We start from the raw sequence: 19,917 nt of genomic DNA on the forward strand, positions 1-19,917 counted from the left end.
TCCTATACGAAGGTATAGTATAAACATTTCACCATCGCCTCCACATTAAACTAACCCGGACGTACACCAGCCAGAGCTGATCACAGGCCAACTTTCAGTTTGAGCCCAAGACTCTTGTCTTTGGTCCCATGAGCATGGTCCCAGCCAACCATCCCATTCTTTATTGGAAGGAAGCTTCAGAGTTTTAAGACAGTTTCAGGAGCCTCTTGTTTCAGCTGCTGATTAAAACTGACAAACGCCAGCCTCGCTTGTGCTTGAAAAGGCAGCTACTGGACTTCTGTCAGTCACCCCACAACTTTAATCCAGCCCAGCCAAACACACAAACACAGCAGTTAGTAAAAAAAGCAACATGGTTTATTTACAGTGCTTTGGGCAGACATATAGCCATGTACAATTAAAAATATTACACATATAGCTGCACCTGTAAGATTCTCTTTCCAGAGCTACTCCAGACTGATCCATGACTGAATAGTCATGTTTGCCAAGGCCTGCTTGGGCCTTCTGAAACAAGCTCAAGTCAATTGCTCTCCCAGGCGGTTCTGATTTACCTGAAGAGTCAGATTCGGTCACCATAAGCGTTTGATGTATATTTGATAGAGCTGATTTTTGATTGGCCTAACAACAGAAGGGTCAACCCATGGAGGATCGTAGGAGAACTGGGAAATTTGGAAACAGTGTGAGACACAGTGTCTAATTTGCAAATAGAGAAACCAGTGAGAGGGAGGTAGGTCACATTTTGAGCTCTGAGAAACTCAGGAGGACATCATCTTTGTAAAGGGCTCTCATGGTCTTTGTGCCTCTTCGTGCCAAATCAAATAGGCAGGAGTAGTGCGGGGAAAATAGAGGATTCCTTACACTGGTAACCTGGTAGACGGGGATATGAATTTAAAATGCGACCTGAACTGAAACCAGATCTAAGTGCAGAGAGCACCACGGGATTTGAAGCAACAGAAGATGTTTTAACGATGAAGAGATAAGGGAGGCAGGGAACATATGGAGAAATTGATTGAATCTCAAGTTTACACCAAATCAGTTGGGTGAATTTAGCCAGTAGGCCAGCTTATGAATGTGTGAAGACCAGTAGTACATTAAAACATTTGGTAGGGAAGACCCCCATCAGAGGTAAACTGTTGCAATAAAGAGAGCCTCAGTCTGGGGCCCTTACAGTCCACAAAAAAGGTTTTATTTTTATCACCTACAAGAGCTTTAAACTGTCTTCACTTTGTCACTGTGGGATATTGTTTGTGGATTTTGAGGTGAAAAATTATTTATTCCATTTTGGAACAAGGATGTAACCTGTGGAACAAGTGACACGAACAAGTTCACTGTAATAACTATTTGATCCCTGCTGAATTTGCAATTTTCCTCACAAGGAGCTCTAAAAAAGAAATAAATAGTATTTAATATTGTGCAGTTTCATTTTAATGGTAAAAAATTAATTTTAACCAAAATCTGGAAAATAAAAAACACATTGTGTAAGGTTGATCTGTATGTGTGGCGGGGTGTAGGGGAGTGGAGCAGGGAGCCGGGGGCAATGCTAAGGAGGTCAGCTGACACAGCTGATACTGACTGCAGGGTGAAGTGATGATGGTGCTGGATCAGCCCAAAACTACACAGCACGGGGTTTGTTAGTGATTCTGTTAAAGGCAGTCAAGACCATAGTCACCACCACTGCTAACACACTATGTCCTGTACATGCAGGCGCTGCTTCAGTTTGCCAGGAAACATCTAAATAATCCAGAGAGCGAGAAAGTGATGCGGTCAGATGAAAGCAAAGTTTAGCGCTTTGGCATCGACTCAACAGAAATGTCCACGTGACCCAAAGAACAGCATCCAACAGTCAAGCATTACAGGGGGAAGCATTGGTGCTGTTTTCAAGGATAAAGTTCACCGAGAGACCAGTGGGAGGACTTTTATCTGAAACCTTGGATGGGATCAGAAACTTTATTATTCCCTAAGGAAATGATGTGTGTTGCAGTTGCTCCAAGACAACAAGAACAGAACAGACTGAAATAAAAGAAATAGTCAAATATATTACAAAGTTAAAAATACAGAAACTAAATCTATGCTAATAGCTCAATTATAAATATCCAGAATATTACAGAGTTAAATGTGTATGATTGACATTTTCCCTCTGAATGTGCAAAGGTGGTAACTCTTGCACTGCGTACCGTTTGATTAGATGGAGGATTGTGTGCACCAACCTCCTTGCCTCAGCCACAACACTGAAGTGCGTCTCTCTTTTTTTTGCACCGTGGAGCGTTTCAGGTCACATTTCACTGCATGTTATTCTGTATACCATGCACGTGACCAATAAAGATCCTGAGTCCAGCATGACCACCAAGCACATGAGGTCAGTCAAGTGGCAGCCAGGAACCTACAGGCCTGAGAGCCTCTGTGAGAGGAGTGGCCAGAAGCTCTCGACGTGTGCGGCCTGCTGACCAACTAGAGAAGTTTGTTTCATTTATGTTTATTTGAAGATCAAAAACCACATTTAACACCTGTGACATGAAAATCAATACTTTCTTGTAATGTGTTTTTCTGGTGTGTGGTTCATATTCTGTCACTCAGAGGCTGTCATTCTAAGTGAGCAGACTCACAAATTCAGCACGGGGGTCATTTTATACTTTCTATATAAAACAGTAGAGTTAATCAGTTCTGGTGCATCACAGCTATAAAAACGTGCTGGTTATCCTTGGTTGAATAATGACACAATGGTCAGCACTGTTGCTTCGTAGCTTAAGCCTTGCATGTTTCTTCCTGTGTCTGCACGGTTCTCTTCGGGTACTTCGGCTTCTCCAAAAGTACAAAGCAAAATAAAAAATAACAAGCCTAACACAAGCCACAGTACACCTGTAGGTTGTAAAACATGGAGGTGCAAGCACATGGTTTGGGGATGTTTCTCATCTCTGGAGTGGGGCCCATTTATCACATAACGGGCACCAGGGACCAGTTTCAGTACCTAAAAATACTGGAAGAGGTCATATTGCCTTACGCTGAGGAAAAAAATGGTGTTTCAGCACAACAAGGACCCCAAACACATCAGCAAGCGCACAACATCCTGGTTGCAGACCAAAAAGATTGATGTCATGGAGTGGCCTCTGCAATACCCGGTAAATTTGATAGAGAATTTGTGGTTGACCTCAAAAATTCTGTTTTTGTGCAAACCAAAGAATGCAGAAGATTGTGGAGCGTAGTGCAGTCAGCCTGCAGTTTCTGTTCGCAGGTGTCAAATGTCAGTGGACTGCATGCTACACAGATGCAAGCAGTGATCAGAAATAATGGTTACACAACTAATATTATTTCAGGCTTAAAGAAAAGCTAAATGCTCATTTCATTTTCAGGTCGCACTGAAATATTCCAGTTGTACATGAAAATGTAGACACGGCTATTATTTTGAACAACCTAAGTTCTTAATGACAGTTTAAAAAAGAAAACTTGTTCTGTTTTCATTTGAGATTGAATGTGCACGGCTCCCGTGCCTTTTTGTACATGGAATATAACAATTTATATCTTCTGCTTGAAACACACTGCTTTACTTCTCACCCTCTGCAAGGATGACGTTTACTTTTCTCTCGTCTTCAGTTGATCTTTTTATTCTATATGACCAGGAGCTGCTGGATGGCATGTTTGTTTTTGTCTTCTTTACATTAAAGTCGTTTGGCTCGACTGCACTGACAGACCAGGAACTATCACACTGGAAGGAAACACTCACCTTCTTCAGAACAAGAGGAACCAATGCAAACGATGGTGTTTCTGACTAAAATCGGTCCGCTGGTGCTCAGTGCCAGCACAGACAGTCGTTTAACTCCTCCTACCCGAGCGGGCCCCACGGGGGAAAACAACATATCAGACACACCTGCTCTCCTTCATTCTACTTGATGCTGTTTCTTCATAGAAAAGCAAAAGAAAAAAGAAGTATCTGTTCAAGGGTCATGTAGCATCATAGCTAATACACCAGCAGTGTCTACTGTGGAGGCAGCACAGATGTGACCTCTGAACCGTCTCCTAACATCGCAACAAGTAAATATTTATTCTCGTCTTGAAAAACATCATTAACAACATTCCCTCTGCTCCAACATGTCCTCAGCCGTATTCACTATATTATGAGTTTAATCGACACTAGCACAAGCTAAACAGGGTTCAGGAAACAAAACAGTGGAAAAAACTAAATGATGGAAAAACGTGTCAACTTGAAAATTTATTAGGGAAGTCACAGCTCCCTCTGCTCCACACAACCTCGCAGGATTTTGTCCATTCTCCCATGAAAGTGCAGCAGACACGTCGGCGCTGTGATCCAAACGTGCTGGTCCTGACATGCATGCAGCACATCCAGCTGTTGCTTTTTACAGGGACCAAAACTGAGTAAAACAATAGATTTGTTTAAAGATAACAGATTAATTAAAAAATGAAGCAGTAATGAAATATTGGCAGAATGATCATTTGGCGACTGCAGTAAAGATTTCCCACCAGCATGAGTGAGCTGAGGCTAAACAGGCCCAGCGTAACTGTGGAGACGTGCAAGGCAGCAGAGGCCCACAGCTGTCACGTGTTACATTTCATGCTCTTATTCCCAGATGCTGCATTCAGATACTGACTAGCTGTTTAATTAGCCGTTTAGATCTCTTTGGGCCTCATCTGTTGTTCATACATGTGAGTGGCAGCTTAGCCCTGTGTGGCCTCTTTACTGACAACATCCCCTAAAACTCCAGCAGCTTAATCAGAGCAACGTGTGCCTGGAAGAGTTGCAGCAGTCAGACTAATGTTAGCTCATACAGTCTGTGACGCACGCACACACAACACACACACACCACCACACCACACACGCACGCACGCACCACCACGCACACGCACGCACCACACACCACCACACCACACACAACACTTATGAGAGCAGGTGAAGGGAGTAATGTGAACATGTCCAGCGACGTCACGGTTTGCCCACCCTGCGATGACGGGCAGTTTGTGTGCATAGGTACGTTGTGGAACAGCAGAAACAGGCGGAGTTGTTGCAAACATTGTCTGGAAAGGGCGGCGGCCTTGACAACGCTGGCCCATTTGCCGCCCACCAATAAGAAAGGAAAACTGCAGGAGGTGTGGTCTGAGGTGAGGTGAAGCGAGCTTTGGGGAACACTTCACGAGACAGACCAGCTGAACGTTGGCGTGAACATGATGAGGAGGATTGGAGCGCTGCATAGACGAGGCACGGGCACAGCCCTGGGTAGACACACAAAAATATCAGCACAAAACACACACCAGACCCACAAAGACAGATAGGTGCTCTCTGGTTGCTTTACCTAACTGACCCTGTGCCTGAAAGACTCGGCGGAGGTGGATCGTGCGCGGACTCCCGTCCCGCCTGGGCTGATGTTGAGGTTGGCGGTGACTGTGGCATCTTCCGGGTGTGTTCGAGGGTTGGAGGCGGGGCCGGGGGTTCCTTCCTGGAGTCACTAAGCTGGATGGAGCGCAGGGCGAGGGGTGCCAAATCCTGGTCCTGTGCTAAAGCGGACAGCCAGGCTGTCGCGCCGAAGAAGGGTAAAGCTCACAGTACATGGCGGGGAGAGGGACGGGGGTCCCCTCCTCCCAGGACGCCGGCCCCACCCACCTGGAGGTGGTGGCATTCCAAGGGCAGCTTCTGACAGAGGCTCTGGAGGTGGGCTGAGTTCCGGAGAGTTCACCCTGTAGCTCGCAGCTCCCACCACAGAACCCGGATGAGCACCGGAGTGTTCCCTCTGCTGACTGCGACAGAGACCGGCCTTCATCTTTAGCAGGCGCTCCACTGCCACCTGCAGGACAATGAGAGGAAGTGGCGACTTAGGTGGGACAAGATGAACTCAAATTATGATTTAATTTGTTTTTTAATCACAAGCATCATTAGGCTGATGTCAATTGAGCTCATCCTTTTAGTTATCCTCACACAAATTTGGGCTCAACATCTCATTAATCACATTAACCACACACTGCTTTGAAGTTCTTGAGCATAGAACATCCCTGATCCAGGGCCAGTTAAACCGACCTGTGTTGTGTGGACTGTGGGAGGAAGCTGTAACTCAGTACAGAGGAACTGCACGCACAACGAGCCAAGCTGGGTTTTACCAGGAAGCTCCTGCTGTGAGGCAACATTGCTAACCACTCACTTTATATTGACAAAATTCGTTATTTTATGGCTCCCAGAACTAAGTTTGTATATTGTCACAAGCCGTTTTTTAGGTACACCTTGCTAGTACCGGTCGGCCCCACTTTTGCCTTAATTCTCCATAACAGATTCAAAAAGCTGCTGGAGATGCGCACATGGGCAACTGCAGCTCACACGCAACATCAGAACGAGCACAAAGAGGAACCAGCGAGCAGATGTGGAAGTTGACTCCAGTGGCCTTCAGACCAACCATCAAGCTTAACCTCCTTCTGTTTTAAAGTAATTTTCTACACTAAATACTTCATTAAGTTGACAATGACAGTCTATCAGTGTCTGAAATCACCCAAAGCAGCAGCAGTACTGACCAGGATGGCTCCGTAGACCTTGTGTCCGTCAGCTTTCACCTGGGCGTTGGACACAGGTAATCATCTAACACAGCCTGGAGGTTGGCCCAGTACGCAGGAAGGTGTGGAAAGAGGCGCGCTCGACAGCCTGCCAGCAGAAACAGGTGAACACCGAGAGAGGAGCATTCAGGACACAGGAGGGTTAGCAGTGGAGCACTCAACCGCAATAAACAGTAATGACATGCAGGTTTGCAATATTTCACGACTAAATATCAAGATGTGAGTTTTTCATTTAGGAATGATTTGTTTTAAATATTGACTGACATGCCAAATCTAATCTATAACTGTCAATATTTACTAATGGAAGCTGTGGCCATACCTTCCATCCCAGCATGAGGCCCCAACAGCCTCCATAGTTGGAGCACGTGGTTCTCAATGGGTCAGACAGAACCTTCTGGAGCGAAAGCACGATCTCTGTGGTAGAGACCACTTACCAGATCACCATGAGTCCTGCAGAGAAACACCAGAAAAGAAGAGGGACTGTGGGATTTCCATTTTTAACGCAAACGCCGAGTGATGTTAATGTTGCCTTGCAACAGCCTGCTAACATTAGTCAGACTGTAACATTGTAGCAACACAGGTTCTTTCTATGCTCCATATTTCTGTAAAACAGGCTAACGCTACAGTGTTTTGAATTCTCAAACATGTGTTAAATCCTGACTGGCTAATAGTCCAAGTTGCCTAAGCATCCACGGAAAATCTGCTCACCAAAGAGTGTGCGGAGCAGGGCAGCGTTTCCCTGAGAGTCCAGTGGTCGTTGAGTGGGTTGATTGAGGCTGCCAGTGGCTCTAGGATGCAGTACATGACACTGGAGACCAGGCTGCGTACTACGAGCCCAGGTACAGGTAGGGATTCTGTGACAGGCTCTTCACCATGTGCATTAGTCTGTTAAGCTGCTCCAGGTCGTGGCTTACCGACTTTACCTGGAAGACAAACCGAATCCATGATCAGCTGAAACACCGGTCAGCAGGTTCAGGAAATCTACATCCTAACTGACGACATAATCAGAACCTTCGAGCCACTCAAGCCGAGGTCACGTAGGTTACCGTTGTAGAGTTAAAAGCGCTTCCAGTTATGAGATAGGTCTGATTCATGTGTCATGCTACGATATTTTCTCTTACTAACCACACCAAGATTCCTAACAAAACTGGTGATGAGAATCATAAATGCTGATTTGTGTAACCCTAAAACCTACTCCCTGATGAATAAACAAAGTACGGAAGCAGGGCTGCAATATATTATATTATATATATATATATATATATAATATTCTGTAACTGTAACTTCTGTCGGTGCTGTGCTTTTGGAAACCGAATTTCCCAGAGGAACCCACCCGAGGGATTAATAAAGTTTTATCTTATCTTATCTAAATGGGAGTTTTCTAATTATGGAGTTACAAATCTGTAGTTTTATTAAATAATACTGCTTCAACAAAGTATTCAGCAAACTCTGTAAATACACTCAACAAAAATATAAACGCAACACTTTTGTTACTGCTCCCATTCCCCATGGGATGGACGTAGAGACCTAAAATTCATTCCAGATACACAATATAACCATCCCTCAAAACAGTGGTCACAAATCAGTCCAAATGTTGTGTAGTGGGCACATCTGCCATAATTGAGATAATCCATCCCACCTCACAGGTGTGGCCACATCAGGATGCTGATCTGACATCATGAGTAGTGCACAGGTGTACCTCAGACTGCCCACAACAAAGGCCACCCTGGAATGTGCAGTTTTGTCTCACAGCAAAATGCCACAGATGCCACAAGCAATGAGGGAGCGTGCAATTGGCATGCTGACAGCAGGAACTGTCAACCAGATCTGTCGCCCGTGCATTGAATGTTCATTTCTCAACCATAAGCCGTCTCCACAGGCGTTTCAGAGAATATGGCAGCACATCCAACCGGCCTCACAACCGCAGACCTCGTGTAACCACACCAGCCCAGGACCTCCACATCCAGCAGGTTCACCTCCAAGATCGTCTGAGACCAGCCACCCAGACAGCTGCTGGAACAATTGGTTTGCACAACCAAACAATTTCTGCACAGAACTGTCAGAAACCGTCTCAGGGACGCTCAACTGCATGCCCGTCGTCCTCATCGGGTCTTGACCTGACTCCAGCTCGTCGCCGTAACAGACTTGTGTGGGCAAATGCTCACATTCGATGGCGTCTGGCACGTTGGAGAGGTGTGCGCTTCACGGATGAATCATGGTTCACATTGTTCAGGGCAGATGGCAGCTGAGAATGTCCCAGTTCTTGCATGGCCAGCATACTCACCGGAACATGTCACCCATTGAGCATGTTCGGGATGTGCTTGACCGGCGTATACGACAGCGTGTACCAGTTCCCACGAATATCCAACAACCTCGCACAGCCATTGAAGTGGAGTGGACCAACATTCCACAGCCCACAATTGACAATCTGATAGACTCCATGCGACGATGTGTTGCACTGCATGAGGCAAATGGTGGTCACACCAGATACTGACCGGTTCTGGGTCCCCAGACCCCCAATAGCGCAAAAAAACTGCACATTGCAGGGTGGCCTTTTGTTGTGGGCAGTCTGAGGTACACCTGTGCACTACTCATGATGTCAGATCAGCATCCTGATGTGGCACACCTGTGAGGTGGGATGGATTATCTCAATATAGCAGATGTGCCCACTACCACACATTTGGACTGATTTGTGACCACTGTTTGGGAGGGATGGTTATATTGTGTATCTGGAATGAATTTTAGGTCTCTACGTCCATCCCATGGGGAATGGGAGCAGTAACAAAGGTGTTGCGTTTATATTTTTGTTGAGTGTACATATGCGCATGTTATATTTTTGTTTTTTATTTGATTTTTATTTTTTTTATTTGTTCATCAAGAGATTATGCAAACTTACATACATTGTATTGTATGCATCTTACATGACATATTTTCTCAAACATTTCTTCCCCAATCATTTTAACTTTTTCTTGTTAAACAAAAGACAAATTAAAATACAAAAAAACATCATATCAACACAAGAACAGAGAACTGAGAAAAGAAAGAAAAAAAGAAGAAAAAGTGAGTAAAAAAAATAAAGTAAAACTCAAATAATAATAGTAATAAATTAAAAATTAAACACTATATAAATAAAATAAATAAATAAAAGAAAAAAGGGGGGGTGCTTAAATCCTATGCCTACCTTAAGAAAAAGTAAATTTCAAATTCTTTTCAGTCCAGTCGGTGGGTAAATTGCATTGTTCTAAGGAAAAGATTTGAGATATTCCACTTGCAGATAATTTTTACAGAACTACCTTTCACTGTGAGTGAGATCTTCTCCACCCTCAGAAATGTCTGGACAGTATTAAGCCATTGCGATGCAGATGGAGGCGTGGGAGATTTCCACAGAAGTAAAATACAGCGTCTAGCAAGAAGGGAACAAAAAGCCAAGATCTGTTTGCTGTGGAGTCATATTAACAGGAGTCTTTGGAACTCCAAATATGGCAATTAGAGGATCTTCAAGGATCTGAATTCCAAAAAACCCTGAAAGTACAGAAAATAATTCACAAAACTTGGACAGAAGAAAAACATATGGCTTAGATTGCAAGGGGAGGTCACGATTATAACTGAAGGAAAAAGTTTAGATAAACGGACTCTGTCTATTACTTTAAAGTACAAGCTGTAGCACATGGTGTACTTGAGCGCATGATGACATTCACCTTATCCCAGCATGATTCAAACAGTTCAACACCTAATTCACGCTCCCAGGCGGTTCTGATTTTACCTGAAGTCAGATTCGGTCACCATAAGCGTTTGATGTATATTTGATAGAGCTGATTTTTGATTGGGCCTAACAACCAGAAGGTCAACCCATGGAGGATCAGTAGGAGAACTGGGAAATTTGGAAACAGTGATGAGACACAGTGTCTAATTTGCAAATAGAGAAACCAGTGAGAGGGAGGTAGGTCACATTTTGAGCTCTGAGAAACTCAGAAGGACATCATCTTTGTAAAGGGCTCTCATGGTCTTTGTGCCTCTTTCGTGCCAAATCAAATAGGCAGCGTTAGTAGTGCCAGGGGAAAATAGAGGATTCCTTAACAATGGTAACCTGGTAGACGGGGATATGAATTTAAAATGCGACCTGAACTGAAACCAGATCTAAAGTGCAGAGAGCACCACGGGATTTGAAGCAACAGAAGATGTTTTAACGATGAAGAGATAAGGGAGGCAGGTGAACAATATGGAGAAATTGATTGAATCTCAAGTTTACACCAAATCAGGTTGGGTGAATTTAGCCAGTAGGCCAGCTTATGAATGTGTGAAGACCAGTAGTACATTAAAACATTTGGTAGGGAAAGACCCCCATCAGAGGTAAACTGTTGCAATAAAGAGAGCCTCAGTCTAGGGGCCCTTACAGTCCACAAAAAAGGTTTTTTATTTTTAATCACGCTACAAGAGCTTTAAACTGTCTTCACTTTGTCACTGTGGGATATTGTTTGTGGAATTTTGAGGTGAAAAATTAATTTATTCCATTTTGGAACAAGGATGTAACATGTGGAACAAGTGACACGAACAAGTTCACTGTAATAACTATTTGATCCCTGCTGAATTTGCAATTTTCCTCAAACAGGAGCTCTAAAAAAGAAATAAATAGTATTTAATTATTGTGGCAGTTTCATTTTAATGGTAAGAAAATGAATATTAACCAAAAATCTGGAAAATAAAAAACACATTGTATAAAGGTTGATCTGTATGTGTGGCGGGGTGTAGGGGAGTGGAGCAGGGAGCTCGGGGGCAATGCTAAGGAGGGTCAGCTGACACAGCTGATACTGACTGCAGGGTGAAGATGATGATGGTGCTGGATCAGCCCAAAACTACACAGCAGGGGTTTGTTAGTGATTCTGTTAAAGGCAGTCAGAACCATAGTCACCACCACTGCTAACACACTATGTCCTGTACATGCAGGCGCTGCTTCAGTTTGCCAGGAAACATCTAAATAATCCAGAGAAGCGAGAAAGTGATGCGGTCAGATGAAAGCAAAGTTTAGCGCTTTGGCATCGACTCAACAGAAATGCTGCACGTGACCCAAAGAACAGCATCCCAACAGTCAAGCATTCAGGGGGGAAGCATTGGTGCTGTTTTCAAGGATATAAGTTCACCGAGAGACCAGTGGGAGGAGCTATTTATCGTGAAACCTTGGATGAGGATCAGAAACTTTATTATTCCCTAAGGAAATGATGTGGTTGCAGTTGCTCCAAGACAACAAGAACAGTAACAGACTGAAATAAAAGAAATAGTCAAATATATTACAAAGTTAAAATATAACAGAAAATATTATATCTAATATATGCTAATAGCTCAATTATAAATATCCAGAATATTACAGAGATTAAATGTGTATGATTGACATTTCCCTCTGAATGTGCAAAGTGTGTAACTCTTGCACTGCGTACCGTTGATTAGATGGAGGATTGATGTGAACTCCAACCTCCTTGCCTCAGCCACAACACTGAAGATGCGTCTCTCTTTTTTTTGCACAGTGGAGCGTATCAGGTCACATTTCACTGCATGTTATATCTGTATAACCATGCACGTGACAAATAAAGAATCCTGAGTCCAGCATGACCACCAAGCACATGAAGGTCAGTCAAGTGGCAGCCAGGAACCTACAGGCCTGAGAGTCTCTGTGAAGAGGAGTGGGCCAGAAGCTCTCCTGAGACGTGTGCAGGCCTGCTGACCAACTAAGGAGAAGTTTGTATTCATTTATGTTTATTTGAAGATCAAAACCACATTTAACACTGTGACATGAAAATCAATACTTTCTTGTAATGTGTTTTTCTGGATGTGTGGTTCATATTCTGTCACTCAGAGGCTGTTCATTCATAAGTGAGCAGACTCACAAATTCAGCACGGGGGTCATTTATATACTTTCTATATAAACAGTAGAGTTACATCAGTTCTGGTGCATCACAGCTATAAAAACGGTGCTTGGTTATCCTTGGTTGGAATAATGACACAATGGTCAGCACTGTTGCTTCGTAGCTTAAGCCTTGCATGTTCTTCCTGTGTCTGCACGGCTTCTCTTCGGGTACTTCGGCTTCTCCAAAAGTACAAAGCAAAATAAAAAATAACAAGCCTGAACACAAGCCACAGTACACTGTGAAGGTTGTAAAACATGGAGGTGCAAGCACAGTGGTTTGGGGATGTTTCTCATACTCTGGAGTGGGGCCCATTTATCACATAACGGGCACCAGGGACCAGTTTCAGTACCTAAAAATACTGGAAGAGGTCATATTGCCTTACGCTGAGGAAAAAAATGGGTGTTTCAGCACAACAAGGACCCCAAACACATCAGCAAGCGCACAACATCCTGGTTGCAGACCAAAAAGATTGATGTCATGAAGTGGCCTCTGCAATACCCGGATAAAATTTGATAGAGAATTTGTGGATTGACCTCAAAAATTCTGTTTTTGATGCAAAACCAAAGAATGCAGAAGATTTGTGGAGCGTAGTGCAGTCAGCCTGCAGTTTCTGTTCGCAGGTGTCAAATGTCAGTGGACTGCATGCTACACAGATGCAAAGCAGTGATCAGAAATAATGGTTACACAACTAAATATTAGTTCAGAGCTTAAAGGAAAAGCTAAATGCTCATTTCATTTTCAGGTCGCACTGGAAATATTCCAGTTTGTACATGAAAATGTAGACACGGCTATTATTTTGAACAACCTAAGATTCTTAATTGACAGTTTAAAAAAAAGAAACTTGTTCATGTTTTCATTTGAGATTGAATGTGCACGGCTCCTCGTGCCTTTTTGTACATGGAATAAATAACAATTTATAATCTTCTGCTGTAAACACACTGCTTTACTTCTCACCTCTGCAAGGATGACGTTTACATTTTCTCTCGTCTTCAGTTGATCTTTTATTACTATATGACCAGGAGCTGCTGGATGGCATGTTTGTTTTTGTCTTCTTTACATTAAAGTCAGTTTGGCTCGACTGCACTGACAGACCAGAAACTATCACACTGGAAGGCAAACACGCACCTTCTTCAGAAGCAAGAGGAACCAATGCAAACGATGGTGTTTCTGACTAAATCAGGTCACGCTGGTGCTCAGTGCCAGCACAGAACAGTCGTTTAACTCCTCCTACCCCGAGCGGGCGCCCACGGGGAAAACAACATATCAGACACACCTGCTCTCCTTCATTCTACTTGATGCTGTTTCTTCATAGAAAAGCAAAAAGAAAAAGAAGTATCTGTTCAGAGGGTAGCATGTAGCATCATAGCTAATACACCAGCAGTGATCTACTGTGGGAGGCAGCACAGATGTGACCTCTGACCCGTCTCCTAACATCAGCAACAAGTAAATATTTATTCAGTCTATGAAAAACAGTCATTAACAACATATCCCATCTTGCTTCAACATTGTCCTCAGCAGGTATTCACTGATATTATGAGTTTAATCGACACTAGCACAAGCTAAACAAGCGTTTCAGGAAAACATCAAACAGTGGAAAAAACTAAATGATGGAAAAACGTGTCAACTTGAAAGATTTATTTACGGAAGATCACAGCTCCCTCTCTGCTCCACACACATCGCAGGATTTTGTCCATTCTCCAATGAAAGTGCAGCAGACACGTCGGCGCTGTGATCCAAACGTGCTGGTCCTGACATGCATGCAGCACATCCAGCTGTTGCTTTTTACAGGGACCAAAACTGAGTAAACAAATAGATTTGTTATAAGAATAACAGATTAATTAAAAAATGAAGCAGTAATGAAATATTGGCAGAATGATCATTTGGCGACTGCAGTAAAGATTTCCCACCAGCATGAGTGAGCTGAGGCTAAACAGGCCCAGCAGTAACTGTGGAGACGTGCAAGGCAGCAGAGGCCCAAAAAGCTGTCACGTGTTACATTTCATGCTCTTATTCCCAGATGCTGACATTCAGATACTGACTAGCTGTTTAATTAGCATGTTTAGAATCTCTTTGGGCCTCATCTGTATGTTCATACATGTGAGTGGCAGCTTAGCCCTGTGTTGCCTCTTTACTGACAACATCCCCTAAAAACTCCAGCAGCTTAATCAGAGCAACGTGTGCCTGGAAGAGTCTGCAGCAGTCAGACTAATGTTAGCTCATACAGTCTGTGACACACACAGACACACACACACACACACACACACACACGCACGCACGCACACACACGCACACACACACACACACACACACACTATAGAGGCAGGTGAAGGGAGTAATGTGAACATGTCCAGCGACGTACAGGTTTGCCCACCCTGCCGATGACGGGCAGTTTGTGTGCATAGGTACGTGGTGGAACAGCAGAAACAGGCGGAGTTGTTGCAAACATTGTCTGGAAAGGGCGGCGGCCTTGACAACGCTGGCCCATTTGCCGCCCACCAATAAGAAAGGAAAATGCAGGAGGTGTGGTCTGAGGTGAGGTGAAGCGAGCTTTGGGGAACACTTCACGAGACAGACCAGCTGAACGTTGGCGTGAACATGATGAGGAGGACTTGGAGCGCTGCATAGACGAGGCACGAGGCACAGCCCTGGGTAGACACACAAAAATAAATCAGCACAAACACACACACAGACACACAAAGACAGATAGGTGCTCCTCTGGTTGCTTTACCTAACTGACCCTGTGCCTGAAAGACTCGGCGGAGGTGGATCAGTGCGCGGACTCCCGTCCTGCCTGGGGCTGATGTTGAGGTTGGCGGTGAGCTGTGGCATCTTCCGGGTGGTGTCGAGGTTGGAGGCGGGGCCGGGAGGTTCCTTCCTGGAGTCACTAAGCTGGGATGGAGCGCAGGGCGAGCGGGTGCCAAATCCTGGTCCTGTGCTAAAGCGGACAGCCAGGCTGTCGCCGAAGAAGGAGTAAAGCTCACAGTACATGGCGGGGAGAGGGACGGGGGTCCACTCCTCCCAGTGACAGCCGGCCCCACCCACCTGGAGGTGGCTGGCAATTCCAAGGGCAGCTTCTGACAGAGGCTCTGGAGGTGGGCTGAGTCCCGGAGAGTTCACCCTGTAGCTCGCAGCTCCCACCACAGAACCCGGATGAGCACCGGAGTGTCCCTCTGCTGACTGCGACAGAGACAGCGCCTTCATCTTTAGCAGGCGCTCCACTGCCACCTGCAGGACAATGAGAGGAAGTGGCGACTTAGGTGGGACAAGATGAACTCAAATTATGATTTAATTCGTTTTTAATCACAAGCATCATTAGGCATGATGTCAAGATTGAGCTCATCCTTTTAGTTATCCTCAACACAAATTTGGGGCTCAACATCTTCATTAAATCAGCATTAACCACACACTGCTTTGAAGTTCTTGAAGCATATAGAACAATCCCTGATCCAGGGCCAGTTAACCCGACCTGCATGTGTGTGGACTGTGGGAGGAAGCTGTAACTCAGCTACAGAGGAAACTGCACGCACAACGAGCCAAGCTGAGGTTTAAACCAGGAAGCCTCCTGCTGTGAGGCAACATTGCTAACCACTCAATTTATATTTGACAATAATTCGTTATTTTATGGCTCCCAGAACTAAGTTTGTATATTGTCACAAGCCGTTTTATTAGGTACACCTTGCTAGTACCAGGTCGGCCCCACTTTTGCCTTAATTCTCCATAACAGAGATTCAAAAAGCTGCTGGAGATGTGGCACATGTGGCAACTGCAGCTCACAGCAACATCAGAACGAGCACAAAGAGGAACAGCTGGAGCAGATGTGGAAGTTGACTCCAGTGGACCTTCAGACCAACCAATCAAGCTTAACCTCATTCTGTTTTTAAAGTAATTTTCTACACTTAAATACTTCATTAAGTTGACGAATGACAGTCTATCAGTGTCTGAAATCACCCAAAGCAGCAGCAGTACTGACCAGGATGGCTCCGTAGACCTTGTGTCCGTCAGCTTTCACCTGGGCGTTGGACACAGAGTAATCATCTAACACAGCCTGGAGGTTGGCCCAGTACGCAGGAAGGTGTGGAAAGAGGACGCGCTCGACAGCCTGCCAGCAGAAACAGGTGAACACAGAGAGAGGAGCATTCAGGACACAGGAGGGTAGCAGTGGAGCACTCAACAGCAATAAAAACAGTAATGACATGCAGGTTTGCAAATATTTCACAGCTAAATAATCAAGATGTGAGATTTTTCATTTAGGGAATGATTTGTTTGAAAATATCGACTGAACATGGGCCCAATCTAATCTATAACTGTCAAATATTTACTAATGTAGAAGCTGTGGCCATACCTTCCATCCCAAAGCATGAAGGCCCACAACAGCTCCATAGTGGGAGCACAGTGGTCTCACTGGGTCAGACAGAACCTTCTGGAGCGAAAGCACGATCTGGTGGTAGAGACCACTTACCAGATCACCATGAGTCCTGCAGAAGAAACACCAGAAAGAAGAGCGACTGTTGGATTTCCATTTTTAACGCAAACGCCGAGTGAATGTTAATGTTGCCCTTAGCAACAGCCTGCTAACATTAGTCAGACTGGTAACATTGTAGCAACACAGGTTCTTTCATGCTCCATATTTACTGTAAAACAGGCTAACGCTACAGTAGTTTTGAATTCTCAACACTGATGTTAAATCCTGACTGGCTAATAGTCCAAGTTTGCCTAAGCATCCACGGAAAATCTGCTCACCAAAAGATGTGGCTGAGGAGCAGGGCAGCGTAGTCCCTGAGAGTCCAGTGGTCGTTGAGTGGGTTGATGGAGGCTGCCAGTGGCTCAAGGATGCAGTACATGACACTGGAGACCAGGCTGCGTACATACGAGCCCAGGTACAGGTAGGGATTCTGGACCAGGCTCTTCACCATGTGCATTAGTCTGTTAAGCTGCTCCAGGTCGTGGCTTACCGACTTTACCTGGAAGACAAACCGAATCCATGATCAGCTGAAACACTGGTCAGCAGGTTCAGGAAATCTACATCCTAACTGACGACATAATCAGAACCTTCGATGCCACTCAAGCCGAGGTCACGTAGGTTACCGTGTAGAGTTAAAAGCGCTTCCAGTTATGAGATAGGTCTGATTCATGTGTCATGCTACGATATTTTCTCTTACTAAACACACCAAGCATTCCTAACAAAACTGGTGATGAGAATCATAAATGCTGATTTGTGTAACCCTAAAACTTACTCCGCTGATGACATAAACAAAGTACGGAAGCAGGGCTGCAATCTTGGAGTTAGACTGGAGGTCCAGCAGAGCCACCTGAAACACACACGAGCGTCGTTTAGTCTGTTCACAACAAAAAGTCTGCTCTGTCTGTAGCAGCTCACCTTCATGAGATGCGGGTCCTCTCCTAAGATGGCCCTTGTGATCTGCTGGTAGTACTTCAGTAAGTCATCTGACAGAGACTGTACTGCTGTAGGAACTGGGACAGTTTAACACAGACAAACACTGAGATTTTCTAACAGGATAACAATGATGCTCTCAGTGAAAGGTGGAGCTCAGTTTTTAGAGTATTAGCTACTTTATTCTATCTACAGGTCCAAGTACAACAACTGTGGGTTAGGTTATGCCTGCTGTGTGTGTCTCACCTGTACCCTGAGGCTCCAGGTTACCTTTACCATCCAGGTATGACACATTGACTGCAGGCAAACATGATACATCATTAGTAAACTCATCACGTTAATATGGATATGACAGAGCATACAGGATGAGCCTGCGTGTGGAACGTAGCAGCGTAGCGTACCTCGCACCATGGTCTCAGCACAGCCTTTGGGGATGTTGGTAGCCAGCGCCAGCTCGACCAGATTGACGTCCCGATCCTCAACAAAGAAGAGCTCGCCTTCTTTCACTGAACGGAAAGGCAGCGCATCCTGGGCTCCATAGCCGCAGATGGCCTGGTAAAGAACAGAGACAGAAACATGAAGGAGTTCCCGTCACATCAGACCTGAGGGAGATCGGATATGGAAATTACAAGCTACCTCCACGTTGCTCCAGCGCAGAGCTCTGTTGAAGTCCTCCACCGTCAGCTTCCTCCTCTTGGCATGTCTCATAAACTGAGAGCTGCTCTGTTGGGGACAGCAAAACATTACCACGTATACCTAACACAAACTTCTCCCATGTTTCTATAAAGTCAGAACATTATCTATGCATCCAGGCATCACTGACCTGCGTTGCCTCCCTGAGTCGGTAACAAACGTCCTCGGCCAGCAGAGCCGCTACATCGTCACCGAGCTCCACACCTGCGCCCTCCGCCATCAGTCTGACAGACTCCCGGGAAACCTCGGCGAACCGGCGCTCCTCCCGGTCCGCCATGTTCACCGAAATCACTCAAACTAGCAAGAAAGATCACGTTACGTTCAAGCCTTCTCCGCATCTCACAGCAAAACATCGCGTTTGGCGGTAAAGCTTTACGGAACTTCATGCGTCCTCGGGTACACACTACAGGGTTAGCTAAAACATACGTGTGTGCTTCCCAAAACGTTTTCTCGTCTATAAACGTCTTCACTGTGGACCGTCACGTATTGGGGACCTTTTTCAGCTGTGGCCCGTGGTTTCTCCGAACCACCGCACTCATTCAGCATGCTAACAAAGTGAACCCTGGTTTTATTCAGTTAGCTGGAAGAAACCACCGCACTTTGAAATAAACCACGATAACAAACCTATTACAATACAGTAACGAATGAAATGACCGTTGTGTCTTTATAAAACTGTCGCATCAAATACAGCTAAATACAGCTACAGTTAGCTAAAATACATGATGCTAAAAGCTAGCATCAGAAGGAGGACAGAACAACACCAGGCCTTCCCAGTATCATGCAACGTTAGACTTTACCTTCTAAACTGGAACAAAGGGGGACTGGAGGTCTTTAGCGCCTGAAATAAAGTTCACACCAGGGTAGCTGTCCGATACACTAGCAGCTCCATAACGTCGAGTTAGCAATCATGACCAAGACATCCGCTGTACCCTTCAAAATAAGGCAGCGAGGTCCAGTTTACTGTCTCACAATATCCTCCTGACGAAACACCTCAGAGGTGCAATTTAACTAAAGCCTAAAGAGATTTAGCTCTATGCTTACAGCCTCGAGCTACCTTTACCCTCCCAGGTCTACCTGTTGACGCTCTGTAGCAGGAGGTTAAGGCCAGTGATTGGTTGCCGAGTATCAGTAGACGGGATTGGTTGGTTGAAGGTCGTGTCTCTTTAAAATACTTTTTAGACGTCCTATACGGAGGTATAGTATAAACATTTCACCATCGCCTCCACATTAAACTAACCCGGACGTACACCAGCCAGAGCTGATCACAGGCCAACTTTCAGTTTCAGCCCAAGACTCTTGTCTTTGGTCCCAGCCAACCATCCCATTCTTTATTGGAAGGAAGCTTCAGAGTTTTAAGACAGTTTCAGGAGCCTCTTGTTTCAGCAGCAGCTG

The 19,917-nt window shown here is 45.0% G+C and overlaps 1 protein-coding gene and 1 pseudogene across 5 annotated transcripts; both read right to left on the reverse strand.

The window, feature by feature from the left end:
• Nucleotides 1-134: 134 nt before the first annotated feature.
• LOC120737815 (TAF6-like RNA polymerase II p300/CBP-associated factor-associated factor 65 kDa subunit 6L) lies at nucleotides 135-19,786 on the reverse strand. 5 transcript variants are annotated; one of them, XR_005696843.1, is made up of 14 exons: nucleotides 19,323-19,786; nucleotides 18,656-18,822; nucleotides 18,469-18,555; nucleotides 18,234-18,384; nucleotides 18,079-18,129; nucleotides 17,818-17,912; nucleotides 17,675-17,749; nucleotides 17,181-17,401; nucleotides 16,783-16,915; nucleotides 16,411-16,539; nucleotides 15,169-15,665; nucleotides 14,083-15,085; nucleotides 6,927-6,931; nucleotides 135-524 (listed from the first exon to the last, which is right to left on the reverse strand). XR_005696843.1 is itself a non-coding variant. In XM_040038681.1 (13 exons), the coding sequence occupies exons 2-12, from the start codon at nucleotides 18,800-18,802 to the stop codon at nucleotides 14,752-14,754; spliced, it is 1,920 nt and encodes a 639-aa protein (XP_039894615.1). In that variant the 5' UTR covers nucleotides 18,803-18,822; nucleotides 19,323-19,786; the 3' UTR covers nucleotides 13,869-14,679; nucleotides 14,734-14,751. The 5 variants fall into 5 exon arrangements, 4 of the variants coding, with proteins under 4 accessions (XP_039894615.1, XP_039894614.1, XP_039894616.1 ...); XM_040038681.1 differs by lacking the exons at nucleotides 135-524; nucleotides 6,927-6,931 and having other exon boundaries at nucleotides 13,869-14,679; nucleotides 14,734-15,085; XM_040038680.1 differs by lacking the exons at nucleotides 135-524; nucleotides 6,927-6,931 and having other exon boundaries at nucleotides 13,869-14,679; nucleotides 14,730-15,085.
• Nucleotides 4,886-7,634, reverse strand: LOC120737833 (annotated as a pseudogene).
• Nucleotides 19,787-19,917: the final 131 nt, after the last annotated feature.

This window comes from Simochromis diagramma, unplaced genomic scaffold (assembly GCF_900408965.1).
Source record: "Simochromis diagramma unplaced genomic scaffold, fSimDia1.1 OVJJ01000336.1, whole genome shotgun sequence".
In the NCBI taxonomy this organism is placed as follows: Eukaryota; Metazoa; Chordata; class Actinopteri; order Cichliformes; family Cichlidae; genus Simochromis; species Simochromis diagramma.